Source organism: Frankliniella occidentalis, unplaced genomic scaffold, assembly GCF_000697945.3.
Source record: "Frankliniella occidentalis isolate FOCC.00 unplaced genomic scaffold, Focc_3.1 Scaffold8, whole genome shotgun sequence".
NCBI lineage: Eukaryota > Metazoa > Arthropoda > Insecta > Thysanoptera > Thripidae > Frankliniella > Frankliniella occidentalis.
In genome coordinates, this window is record NW_026267138.1 from 2,986,766 (window position 1) to 2,999,230 (window position 12,465).

Consider the following 12,465-nt stretch of genomic DNA (forward strand, 5'->3'; position numbering starts at 1 on the left):
ACGAGGGAATTAATAAGAGTAGATATAGATTTAAAGAAAGTTCGCAAGTTCTTTATTTCAGTTTGCCACAGTTTGTATGCACAATGGCTTCATCAACCTCAAATAATAGTCATAAAAATATTTGCCTGATTATTTTTTGTGTTTTTGTCAAACATTATTACTCTCACCAGTTTAGTTACAGGCATGATTACAGTACAAAATACTGCAAGTGTTTTCATGGCTGTAGTATTCTATGCAAATCTACAAAGTCATTTACTTCTCTTTTTCTACTGCACCTTTGACACGATCATGATTAACATCAAAAGCCAAAACTCCAACATTCCTCAAGATACAAATTAATAATACCAACTGAGCGATCATCATAAATTCTCATATGGCATTATACTATATTGATTGCTCTTAATGGACAATTTTACAATATTTGGGCAGCTGCACACAGTTCACAAAATTCGAGCATGATTTACTTACACCTGAGCCTACTTACTGAAATACTATCTAACTCGCGCAATGCACAAATATAAAAATAATTTTTTAAGAAATTTGTGGACTAAGAGAGTGCAATGGGAGACAATGAACCCTTACAGTGCACTAGACCAAATTCAAATCACAAGTGTGCATTCATACTCTCCATTGATTCTTAAGGCTAGCAAACAAAATATGAAGAAATGAATGAACTAGCGAATGAACTAAAACATTCTGCTTTACTTCTGTTTCTAGCAATACTTTTCCAGCAAATCTTCATAGAAACATGTATATCATTTATATTAGCACATAGTTTGACACAACTAGGATCACACAATTTACTGCCAAAATACATCAGATTCAAAGAAAGAAATGTTTTCATAAATCAGTGTTAAATTTATTATTTTTTTAGGCATTTAGTCGTAGTATAACGATAAATATTAGCAGAATTTCAGCCAATACAGACTTTAGTGTAAACGAAGTCTTTGAAGAACTTAATTTATCAACCTTTTGCCTCAAAACTTGTAAAGGGCACATGGAAACCAAATTAGATGTTTGTATCTGTCTTGAAGAAATGTTGTTTCTGATGGCAAGCTAACACACCTCAGTAATAAAGCTATCAAACAAAAAGTAATAAAGAAAGACTAGAGCATCAAAAATCAGAACAACTTTTTTTCACATATCACATGAAATTATGAAAATTATAACAAGTAGTATTACAGACAGACTGTATAAAATACATCAAGATGGACAACAGTAAAGCCAAATGTGATAATTTTTTAAGTTTTTTGTAGCCTTTCAGCAGATTTTTTTCAAATTGACAAATTCTACTGCTTAAACTAATTGAAGAAAAAAAGTTGCCACTGAATGAAAAGGTAAAGTTCAGACATGGAAGACATTGGTGTTGTGACTCTTGATGTTGTTCCAGACAATTTCTGAGGAAGCTGGCAGGCTTGACTTATTTATCATCAATCAGCCCAGGTGGAAGATGTGTCAGGTAACCTCCATTGGTAAGGAGTTTGTCTTCCGCACCAATTGATTTGTGTCGGAACACACATCTTCTGATATTTCCTCACTGGTAGGACACAGTTTTAATTGGACAACATTTCTCATGTGACCAAAATTTTAAAACAGAAATGATACTTCACCTTTTAAGTATATTTTCCCTGCTTGATCCACTTTTCTGCGTTTCAGGTAGTAGGTTGACTTGTCTTATAATTGTAGTAGGAGCCTCAGAGGTACTGCTAGATGGCTGAATAACAGTGGGTGCTGAGACTGAAGATATTTGTGAAACAACTGTAGCTGCCCTAGGTTGGTGAACTAGAGCAATTTTCCGGTTCAGGTCAATTGAAGTGGATGGTCTTATACCAGACATATTGCCAGCAACTCCACTGAGGCCTGAAAAAGAAAACTAGCACGTTTAATTTGTTAAGACTCCTAATTATAACCCAAGTTACTTTCTGGGTAGCAACCAAAAACATGCTGATTTAGCATACCTTTAAATTTGAGAATAATGTGTCCACAATCAACAAATGATAAGACCTAACAATGCAGTCTTAAAGATATAGCAGACATATGGGTATTCTAAATGTCTAGCCATGTACTAACAAAATCTAGTGAAATACTGTAGAATTAGGTATTAAGGATGACGTATAAAGCAGCTGTCTAGCTTTTGGTACTGTGGTAAAAATGTTGAGCTATGAAATTACTAAGAACTGTCATTTCCACATTATATTAAAGCTGATGATACATGATACAGTGCTGAAGAGATACTGGAACTACAGAAAAGCTACTTCTGAATAAAAACTTTAATTTGAAAATATGAGCACAAGAGCATTTTGATTACCACGGCAGATCAACTTTTTCCGAAAGGATAAAGACAAACGTGGGTGGCAGAGGGAGGGAAGCGACTATAACATATGTAAAGTGACTGCCTACCAAGCACATACAATGTACTAACATGATACATCGTAGTTAGGCATTGATACAGATTTTTAACCAAGTAGGTCTCAGCCCCACCCCCATTTTAAAAGGCTATTGTTTTCCAATCAGCACAAAATTTGAAATCTGTTGTCATTTTAGTAAATAAATGGGATACTGGAAGGCAAACCCAAAATAAAGAAATGGCTGAAAGCAAAAGATAATGCCTTCCACTAAACTTTGGTTTAAATAAGCACCCTAAACAAATATTTGGTTAACAAAAATAATGTACATAGTTTGCAATACAAATGATTAAAATTGGCCTAGTAGAATTTTGCATTTTGACTGATTAGTTTTACATTGAAAAACCATTGAACAAACAAAACAGTAGTAATAAATATTTTATTAACCTTACCTCATTACAGTTTATGTTACAAAAATAGACTTCTTGTGAGTTACTAGTATTTTGAGGGACAGTTTGTAAATCAAATTATGCATTTCAATTTGTACATTGTCCCCCAAATCACTTGCACTCATTTGCATTTAGTACTAATTTCTTTTTTGTTGATAACAATGATAAACCATGCAAAATGGCTGCTACATGCAAATCATAAAAACAAAAACCATACGGAATTTAGAATATTGCAGGATAAAAGCAATGGGGAGCCAGCTCAAGCTGCTGATTCACCTCTCCTGAAGGTAGTATGCACAGAAAGCATTAAGAGAGGGATGAATTAAATTCGAGAACCAATATGATTCAACATAGTAGGTACGTACACACATGCAACCTGAAGGTAACACAGCAACTTTGCACTTAATGTAGATATGCCAACACATGCATTCAAACTCTGTTGACTACAAATACTGCCATCTTAGTATTATCTGTACAAAGGTATAAAAGTTGGTATTGACATCAAACTGCAGCAATGATTGTAAACATTTGAAAAAAAATATGCAACTATAAATTGTATTTCACAGAATAAAATCGTTTCTTCTTCATTAAAGAAGATTACACTTTTGTAATGACCACAATGAGATCAAAACCCAAGCTTGTGTTGAAATGGAACATCATCTCAGGTTAAGCAAGTTCTGCAGCACTCCAAGTTTAGAAGTACAAATCTAATAAAAAAAAAGTACTCAGCCTCCATGTTTCTTTAAAGAAGTCAATTTATTACTATATATGAATTCACAGATAGCAGCTCTCTCAGAGAGAGCCCAATCTCAAGATGAAAGAACTCATAAAACTTGGCTAACAGATTCATAAAATATTTCAAGGATGAAATGTCAACTACCCTGCTACTTTTCATTTTGACAAGTAGAACAGTGAAAAATTTATATCACACGTTCTATTAATAAATTTCATGAGTAAAAAGTGCATAGCACTATTAAGTTACTTTCTCAAAATTGGACTACTTTTTATTAATTATCACTTGGGCCAGTGGAGATTTTCTCACAGAGCAAAGGCCCATTTAAATAAATCAGACTTTTCATTCATCATTCTAAGAAAATTTTACAGAGTGATGTCAATTTTTCAGCTCAGTTTAGGCTATAATGCACGAGGTAGATTAAATGGGGTGGACAAAACTGTTTAAAAAACATCAACAAATGAACAGATTCAACAGATAGTAAAAAAATAAAAAAATTACCAAGCTGTTCCTAACAGGAACTGCTACATGATATACTGCTACCTCATGGTAGGTAACTTACACTCAGCAGAGGTTGCTGAAGGTAGAGGTCCATTGCTGAGGATTACAGTTGGCGTTGAAGTCCCAGTTGGCCGTTGAACTCTGCTACTAGTCAAACTGTCACTATGATTCACCACAACCACTGGCCCTGAGCTTTTGCTACCAACATCAATGTGGTTCCAGCTCCCATTCCCAGTCAAGCACTGAGTCAATGAGGTTGATGGATATGGAGGGGGAGGATTTAACCTTGTCACTGATGCACTTTTACGAGGAGATGACTCTCCATTGCTCTGAGGTAAGCCTCCATTGTTGCTATCACACATGAAAAAGGCTGAACAGCCTACCTGTGTTGGTGAACATGCCCTAATGTCTCCATTTTTACCACATATTGTCAACTCTTGACTGGGACCATTAAGTTCTGAGCCATCCTTAACAATGTAGATCCCAGTCCGTTGCTTATCAGGTTTAAAACCATCCTTGTCACCCTTTCTCGTTAATAACGAAGATAGAGTAGAAGTGTCAGTTGAAACTGGGCGTGATGTTGGTAGCCCAGTAACACCAACATGAAGTCTCTTCTTCGTTGGAGGAACAACATCAGAGACCATACCATTTTCCAGTTCCCAATCCATCTTCTGGTCAGGAGCAGGAAGTGGCTCCACACTTTTATCTAAGCAGGAACTATCGTCCACGAAATCCTGTCCCAGAGTAGACAGACTACCAAGAGTAGGGAAAAGATCATCTGAGTCTAGCCTATCAAGGTCTAATTCCATAAGAGTGCTGAAAGTACAAGTATCACTTCCAGGAGCTTCACTTTGAACTTCTAGAGTGACAGGACCACGCCTGGCCAGCAGGCTTTGATCTGCCACATCTTCATTCAAACCATCATCCACATCCGAGTCTTCTTTTTCTTGCTTTTGTGGCATCTTGGGTCTAAAGTGCAGCCTGTAGAAAGAAAAAAACAAGAAAGAGGTGATTTTTAGGAAACAAAAAAAGTAACAACCTCATTTAAGCTCTGAAGATAGATTTCCAAACTTACCAATCTGCCTTAATTTCACTAAGAATTTCATTGTTATTGTGATTAGTACTGGATGATGCTACATTACATTGCGACGAATCTTGAACAGTGAAGTCCAGTGATCTCCAGATATCATCAAGTTCCGTAGGTTCGCGGTCTAAAATTATCCTGAAAATTAGACCCCAAAAATATGTTAAGTTCTACCTAACTAATGTATTTTAAATATGAAACGTTTGTAATGGCAAATGTGAACCAAAATTGGAGAATCTCATAATTCCTCCAAATAATTATTTACCTTCCTCCTCGACCTATCCGTCTTCTGGCAAAGCCTATACACCTAGGTCTTGGCCTATTGACAGATGTTAGACAGAATCGATACCTGTGATCACCAGAACCGCCTTCCTCTTTACTACACCATGGCCAGTTGCCAAATTCACCAGGAAGGGGCTGTAAAAAACAAATGGAGTTCAAACTTGAAAGGCCCCTCAAACAAGGATATGTAAAATGAGTAAACAGTTCAAAACATACAGCATGATAATTGCAAGCAGGATTTCTCCTGAATGCAAAAGGTCCTTCATCTTCTTCCTCTGCTTCGGGAGCAGGTTGAACAGGACTAGAAGTTCTCATGCCTGTGCTAGAAGTCTCTTCCTCAGAACTACCCTGAGTGCCAAGATATCCATCCAAACCTCCACGGCTTCCTGTTCCAGCAGTTGTACCACATACTGAAGAGCCAGCTGTGCGCTTTCTTCTTTTGTATGGTCGCTTTTCCTTTCTTGTAACAACTTCATCCTACACATCAAAATTTCTAAATTATCAACAAATATTGATGAAGTGCTGCCACTGTCAGTGGCTGCACTAGAACAAAATGGAATATCCCTCATTCAGAAAAAATGTTTCCACGCCTAAATTTTTAAACTTGTTCCCAATCAATTAAAAAAAAAAGTATAGTGACAATTTGCACAGAGTGACACGAATTTAATCACCTTGATTGGAACTTTGTTGGTCCAAGAACTGATGCTGTATTGATTGGGAAATATAGGAGCAAATGCTGGTCGGGGATGCTGGTAACTTTTCAGGGCTGAAACATCAGCCAACAACTGTCCACTGAAATCTCCAGCTTGGTACCTGATGGGAGTAGTAGTGATCTCTAAATGTCTTTGCTCTCACAAACTGAATATTCAGACTCACCATTACCAGTATACATGAATTAATTTCAATGCAACTGTAAACACACCTTTTCTCATACACTTCAACAGTTAGATGGAGAAGCTCTCTTTTTGTCTTTTCACGTCTTTTCACCATTTCCAAAAGGGTAACAGCTCTGCTAAGATCTCTTCGAAGTTTAAGCATCTTTTCATATGAAGTTTCATCATTTTTGCGGTTTTTGCGTGTTTGCATCTTTTCTGTTCGCCGTCTGAAGGCAAGATAGGGGTTGTTTGCAGCAGCCCCAGCTCTGAGCTCAGTCTTGACAGTTGGAATCAGCGGCCATTTCTAAGATAAGCAGAAAAAAGGCAAAGTCTCAAAAAAGGGGTAACATCAAAAACCAAAACAAAGAAAGGATAGATACAATGATAGCTTACCGTTTTTAATCTTTTTTCCAACCAATAGTCATAAACTGCAATAGCAAGATCATCATCTTCCTTCAGAAGAGATTTAGCTTCTTGGACGTTTATGACTGTTTGACCACTACTTTTCTCAAGGCGATCTAACATTTCTTCAAACTGCACCAAATTAAAAAAAAAGATAATTACAACTAGAGATAAAATAAAATCAAATTAATAGTTCAAAGGGAAAACAATTACCTTCAGAGGGGTAAGCTCCAATTTCTTGGATTGTGCCTTTATCCACTGTTCGTCTTCTGAGTCCATGTCGTAATCTGGAATGTCCTGCTCCATTGAAAATGCTGCAATGATAAATAAAACATTAATGTTAATTTAACTACACATAAACATGCAAGATAGACTAAAGAACACACATGATTGTGCACTTACGTTGTACATGAATAAGTTGCCTTGGGGCCTTGTAGTTTGAAGGATACATTCGTTCGTAAATTTCTGAATCTGCCATATTTTGGACTTCTGGTGTAGGAATGATGAGGCCCGCACATATTGCTCTTTGTAAATGATGCTCCTAAAACCATTTAACAACAGTTAAACAGATATCATAAAGTTGAAAAATAATGAAACACAGTTTTGGAGATCATTAAATGATAGTTTTAGTAACAATCAATGGTAGTGAAAGAAAATTTTGAGATGAATAACAGAAAACAATTAATACTACTAAAATAAAAGGTGAACTTTTATGGATATGGCGTGAAAACATGATAGTTTTAACACTCTCAAGGAGGCAGTTCAGAGAACTTTGAAAGCAAACAAATCAACATATTAACACCATTAATTAAAGCAAGCACAAACAGCAACGTTTGAGTGAAATGTCAAATAGCTAGTTCATCAAAAGTAAGTATAGTATTAGTTGAGGTTAGGTAATCGGATGCTGGATTTACCAGGAAGAAGTTAAGGGGAATGTAAACAAAACGAGTTTGTCATTGTGTCTGTCTGATAACATACCCCAAAACAACATTTAAAAAAAACACAATTAAGACCATGCCTTCCTCAAAAATTGATAGGAAAATAGCAGGATTAACCGTAAATGAGATTTAAAAAAATTCTAATAATACAACCTAACCTAATCTGGTCAAAATTGACTGTAGCCTAGGCTAAACAATTTTTTGAAGTATTTATAAGTAAAGTAGTTCTTCTACGCAATAATTCTTTCATATTATTTAAAATAATAGTTAATTTGCAATGAAATTATTGTAGTGAGGTTTAGAAAGGTGGGAGTTTGTAGTGTTATAGAAATAGTTTAATATATGAAATTTGTAGTGGGCTATTGGATGATGGGTTGGATATCTTTTCATTTTCATTCAAAAACAGAGCCGTGACAGCTGAAATGGACGATGCAATAGTAATCTTTAAGGTCAACTTGTGAATTTTCATCGACTTGGGTTAAGCTATACGCAATAGTAAGCTCAAAATTTAAGTTGAAAATTGTTGTATTTGACAAACGATGCTGCACCCTCGCGGCCTAGCCTTCAGTCTTGTCATCCAAGATGGCGGCGGAGTCACGCTTTCGCTGAGTTTTCAGGAATTAAACTTACACTTTCTTCCTCTTTTTCCATTCCACTGGGCATTTGGGGCACTGCTCTATTTATTGCCGAATATTCTGGCAGATCTGGAACCTCCTCTGCCATGAAAATCGGCATGGGCTTGGACGCATCAAGCGCCCTAGCCCTGAACGAGAGCTTGCTCATTTTTGTTGACAGACTATCAACACATTGAACACCAAATTAAAAATCTCTTGTAGGTCGCTTTTTAGGGCCCCGAAGGGTTTAAACCCTTTGGCGGACAAACCTACGACACTCTTAGTTCGTCCCCATCTTGACGGTTAACGTTCACTCAGTCACAATACATAAAATAACACTTCCAAACATGAATGTAGGACTCGTTTTCAGAGAAGGCATCATGGCGGATCCATGCCATTCACTACCAAAATGCAATGCGCGGGAATCGACGCACGTTGTCGGTACTACGATTCAAATGACCTTCTTTTCAACTTTACTAACGTGGAGGAGGTTGGCATTTCAAAAATGTAGTGATTAGTTTAGAAGTGTACAAATTTGAGAGATGTGCATGTGTATATCTACGAAGAAAAATACAGGGGACACTCCAGTAGAAAACGAATGTTGATCGTTCCACAGTAGTCAGCTTGACTACTTCCTCCACGAATCTCTTAAGGTGACCACTGTTGCCCAAACTTTAACGTTGAAAATCAGTGGGATAGAGCGAAATAAAATATCTAGAACAATGAATTGTAATATCCTTCGATTCGCAAAATTCTTCAAACGCTAACAAATCCAGAGTAATCGAAGAAAACTTCGTATAGAAGGGGTTCTTCATGTAGAGGGCACCACTGTGCAATCGGGCGCCAATATTTAAAAGACGGCGGACATCTTACTTATGAAAAGTACAAAAGTTTTATTGAAAACGAATGCAATAGCGCGCAAATAAGAAGTAGAATCGGAAAAAGCCAAATAACTGCCACAAAAAAAAAAGAAAAAGAGAACAAAGTTTGTCAAGAAAAATTGTTTAACATTCATGACAGAAAAACTGAAGCACAGAACCAGACATTACGAATATAATCTCAAAACACTACAATTGTTATTTGTAGCAAGGGCAGACTGAAGTTACCCTTATAAAGCAGAAGATATTTTTCATTAAAACCAATTTTAGTAAACTCATGTAGAAGCTGATTGTTCTGGCTTCTCTTCCGGTTTGAGACCTCTGATAGACAAATCATACACAACCTGGAGAAAAGTCACCATAATAAGACTTTAAATAGACTAAATTAATTTTATTATTAATCATTAGAGCAAAGTAACAAACCTCTTCAATCTTTTTGACATCATACTTCAGAGCATCAAATCTTTTTCGAAGTCCATCATTTTTCAGATTCAAGAGGCGAAAGCCAGAATTTAACTCAGCAACAAACTGAGAAACATGTAATGGGCGCTTGTAGTCTCCATTTGTGACACTGTTCACAGCAAATCTTGCCTGTAAAACAATACATAAAATGATAGTAACATTTCCATTTAATGCTGTAATATTTCTTCCATTTTCAAATTGGTACCATACCAGTTCTGAGGCAAGCTGAAGGAGACCCATTAAGTAATCTTCAAGATCAATATGAAAGCCTTCTTCACGCTTTGTGGTGACTTGCAACAAAAGAAAAGTCAGGTAACTTGATTTAAATTTTAAAAGTCATTACAGGACAATGATTAATTAAAACTTACCTCCCAGCAGCTGAGCAACTTCCTCTATCATTGCCATTTGACCACTTTCAAGGTATATTGTAAGAGCTCCAAGGAATGCCAAGCGTTGGATACTAAAGCGCCAATGATCATGGAAACGATAGTACTCATTGTCAGGCACAATTGAAGACAGTTTTGAAAAGCCAGATTTCACATCAAGAAATAATTTTCTGGCCAGAGAACAACATTCTGGAACTGATTCAAAACCTCCATAAGGATGAGACATTTTTGATTTTGTAAATCAATGTAAGAGTGAAAGAAACAAAATAAAACAGCATACTCTTTAGAAGACCCCCTTCATGATGAATAATTTGTAACGTTGTTTGGATTTCACGGGTTTTTTGGTCAATGTCCTTGTTCACTTGGCGAATTTCCTACAGACGAGAGAAACCTTTATTGGTAAGTATAACCAAACTAACAAAAATTTCATATCTGGTAGAGCTGCTTGTGTGGCAAGAGAAGAATTAGAGATAAACAATTTGAAGCTATATGATGAATGGACAAGAACTCCCTTATGAACTCCCAAGTGACAGATCCATCCAGAATTAGGGAAAGTGTAATACAGGGACATCTGTCACCAGGACATATTTCAGATTGTGTAATGTGATATAATTTTGACATCAAATTTATCTAATATTGACTCCAATCACAATTTTTGTAACGTCAAAATTACACCAAATTCGTTTATCTGAGATGTGTCAATCTGACTGACTAGCAGTGATATGTGACTACAATTTGACAAATTCTTTAACAATCTCTATAACTTGGACAGAAAACACTAACGAGTAGAATTGTGCAAAATGCAACCTTGCATGGTGTCTCCAAAAACGCAGCCAAGAGAGAAAATGCGCATTCGGCACAGCACCAGAGCAAGCAAGCAAGGAATGAGTTAATGTTTGAATAAACGATACAAAACATTTCGATGACCACAATGAGAATAAATAGGAAGAAACATTCCAATTAGTATGATTAGTACGATCATGTGTTGCCGGCTTCGTTTAACTTGGAAAACCCTTCTAACTAGCGAAAAAAATACACACTTCTCTAAGATCTTGTTCCACATTAATATGATCTTGGAATGCGGCAAATATGGAGTTCATGTCGGAAGGCATTGTCAAATACGGCAATTCAATATAAACAGGCGAAAGATGCTAATCCTTTTCGTGATCGTGAACCAACGTCCGCGGAGAAACGCAGTGTAAACGTACTGCCAATGTGTAAACAATGTAGATGGGGAGTATATAGAGAGTTTTGGAAAAGGCGGTGTGTCATCGTTGCGAGGCTACGAGGGATTTTGTATGACAAATTACAATGTCTGATCAACGTTAAGCCCTCGTTGAAAAGCAGGCTCGTTTCCTGGTTTCAGCCAGAGATAGATCCTAAACGTCAAATTTAATGCAACTACGTTCAAAGCTTCGATAGAGCAAACAAGCGTACTGCACATTTGTCTCTACACACGACTCCGAGAAACTGCAACGTAGATGGACGGTTGGAGGCTAGTTTGTGAAGGAGAGAGGAAGGGGTATCACTTTGGAGTTCCCGTCCCGTGCACTCGTGTGTTATTTGTGTTTATTTCATCACCACCATGAAAAAATGGCGAGCAGCGATGTGGGAAAGGTTTCTAGTGCGTCTTTAGGTGCCAAAATCGACGAGATAGGTGTTAGGCATTCTGAAGAAAATGGGAAAATGGCATCTTCACTCAAGTTTGGATTTTACTACATAACTTGTCATTTGCTGTCAATCGTTACATATTTAGTGGACCACTCCTTCAGTTGCTGGTTAGCTTATCAATACCATGTCCAAGAGCAGGAGACGTATTTTGCGTTAACAGTGACGTTTATCGTCTTACCAGCTCTTATATCTACAGGAATCAGCATGAGATGGTGAGTATTTGACTGCCAGAGGGTTAGACGGCTTGGTTGACACTTGTTTGATTGTTATTCCTAACCTGCCTGAAGGATGTCAAGGTTACCACTCAATTGCGTTTTTTAAGTGGTTTATATCCAGAAAACCAATGTAGATTTGTGTCGGGAGCTTTATTCAGATTTTGACTGATGACCTCTTATTGACGTTTCTGTTTATTTGACACTTGAATCCTTGTAGTTCAGTGCATTAGTTTTGACCTTGCTCCCATTAGCAATGTTTTCCACTTCATGGTCAATTGCTTTGAAGGACATCGGTATTGTATAATAATACAATTCATTCAAAAGTTGCAATCTGTTTGTTATTTTAACCTGCTACAATAACAAAATTCTAGTTTGATAAATGGACTGTCCATGTTCTTTCAGGTATATTCAAGATGTAGATGACCCAACTCTCCCCAAAGCACCACTTTGGCGTTGGGTGTTGAGAGTATTTTTCCTCTTGGCACAATTTGCTCCTATCCTTAGGTATGTACTTAGTTTGTCAGTGAAAGTTATTACAATAAGTTGTTACTGGGGTAGTCAGCTCACAATAGGTGAACTTTGAGAGGCTGATGTTGGATTTTACTCTTTACCTTGTCTGGGCTCTGGGGG

General features: G+C 36.9%; 3 protein-coding genes across 4 annotated transcripts in view; 1 reads left to right on the forward strand and 2 right to left on the reverse strand.

Moving 5' to 3' along the window:
* Positions 1 to 29: 29 nt before the first annotated feature.
* Positions 30 to 8,788, reverse strand: LOC113208466 (enhancer of polycomb homolog 1). Its single transcript, XM_026425475.2, has 12 exons — positions 8,240 to 8,788; positions 7,074 to 7,212; positions 6,885 to 6,985; positions 6,663 to 6,803; positions 6,317 to 6,573; positions 6,066 to 6,207; positions 5,611 to 5,871; positions 5,378 to 5,529; positions 5,104 to 5,250; positions 4,090 to 5,009; positions 1,611 to 1,860; positions 30 to 1,537 (listed from the first exon to the last, which is right to left on the reverse strand). Exons 1-12 carry the CDS (start codon positions 8,390 to 8,392, stop codon positions 1,456 to 1,458), a joined length of 2,745 nt encoding a protein of 914 aa, XP_026281260.2. The 5' UTR covers positions 8,393 to 8,788; the 3' UTR covers positions 30 to 1,455.
* Positions 8,789 to 9,096: 308 nt separating this feature from the next.
* On the reverse strand, positions 9,097 to 11,179 carry LOC113208467 (translin). 2 transcript variants are annotated; one of them, XM_026425476.2, is made up of 6 exons: positions 10,990 to 11,179; positions 10,230 to 10,323; positions 9,932 to 10,156; positions 9,774 to 9,853; positions 9,525 to 9,692; positions 9,097 to 9,445 (listed from the first exon to the last, which is right to left on the reverse strand). In XM_026425476.2, the coding sequence occupies exons 1-6, from the start codon at positions 11,059 to 11,061 to the stop codon at positions 9,377 to 9,379; spliced, it is 708 nt and encodes a 235-aa protein (XP_026281261.1). In that variant the 5' UTR covers positions 11,062 to 11,179; the 3' UTR covers positions 9,097 to 9,376. The 2 variants fall into 2 exon arrangements, with proteins under 2 accessions (XP_026281261.1, XP_026281262.1); XM_026425477.2 differs by having other exon boundaries at positions 9,932 to 10,144; positions 10,990 to 11,176.
* A 116-nt stretch (positions 11,180 to 11,295) lies between these two features.
* Positions 11,296 to 12,465, forward strand: part of LOC113208464 (XK-related protein 7) — a 5,603-nt gene continuing 4,433 nt past the window's right edge. Inside the window, exons 1-2 of the mRNA XM_026425470.2 lie at positions 11,296 to 11,832; positions 12,238 to 12,339. Of these exons, the coding sequence (XP_026281255.1) occupies positions 11,543 to 11,832; positions 12,238 to 12,339 (392 nt within the window). The 5' untranslated portion in view covers positions 11,296 to 11,542. The remainder of the gene's footprint in view (positions 11,833 to 12,237; positions 12,340 to 12,465) is intronic.

Excerpts from the sequence above, each read along its gene's own strand:
- LOC113208466 (XM_026425475.2), bottom strand. The coding sequence starts at position 8,392 with ATGAGCAAGCTCTCGTTCAGGGCTAGGGCGCTTGATGCGTCCAAGCCC. Across the intron at positions 6,574-6,662 it reads TGGAAAAAAGATTAAAAACG|AAATGGCCGCTGATTCCAAC; the intron begins GTAAGCTATCAT and ends TGCTTATCTTAG. Across the intron at positions 5,872-6,065 it reads CCAACAAAGTTCCAATCAAG|GATGAAGTTGTTACAAGAAA; the intron begins GTGATTAAATTC and ends TTTGATGTGTAG.
- LOC113208467 (XM_026425476.2), bottom strand. The coding sequence starts at position 11,061 with ATGCCTTCCGACATGAACTCCATATTTGCCGCATTCCAAGATCATATT. Across the intron at positions 10,324-10,989 it reads TGGAACAAGATCTTAGAGAA|GAAATTCGCCAAGTGAACAA; the intron begins GTGTGTATTTTT and ends TCTCGTCTGTAG. Across the intron at positions 10,157-10,229 it reads TGAAGGGGGTCTTCTAAAGA|GTTTTGAATCAGTTCCAGAA; the intron begins GTATGCTGTTTT and ends ATCCTTATGGAG.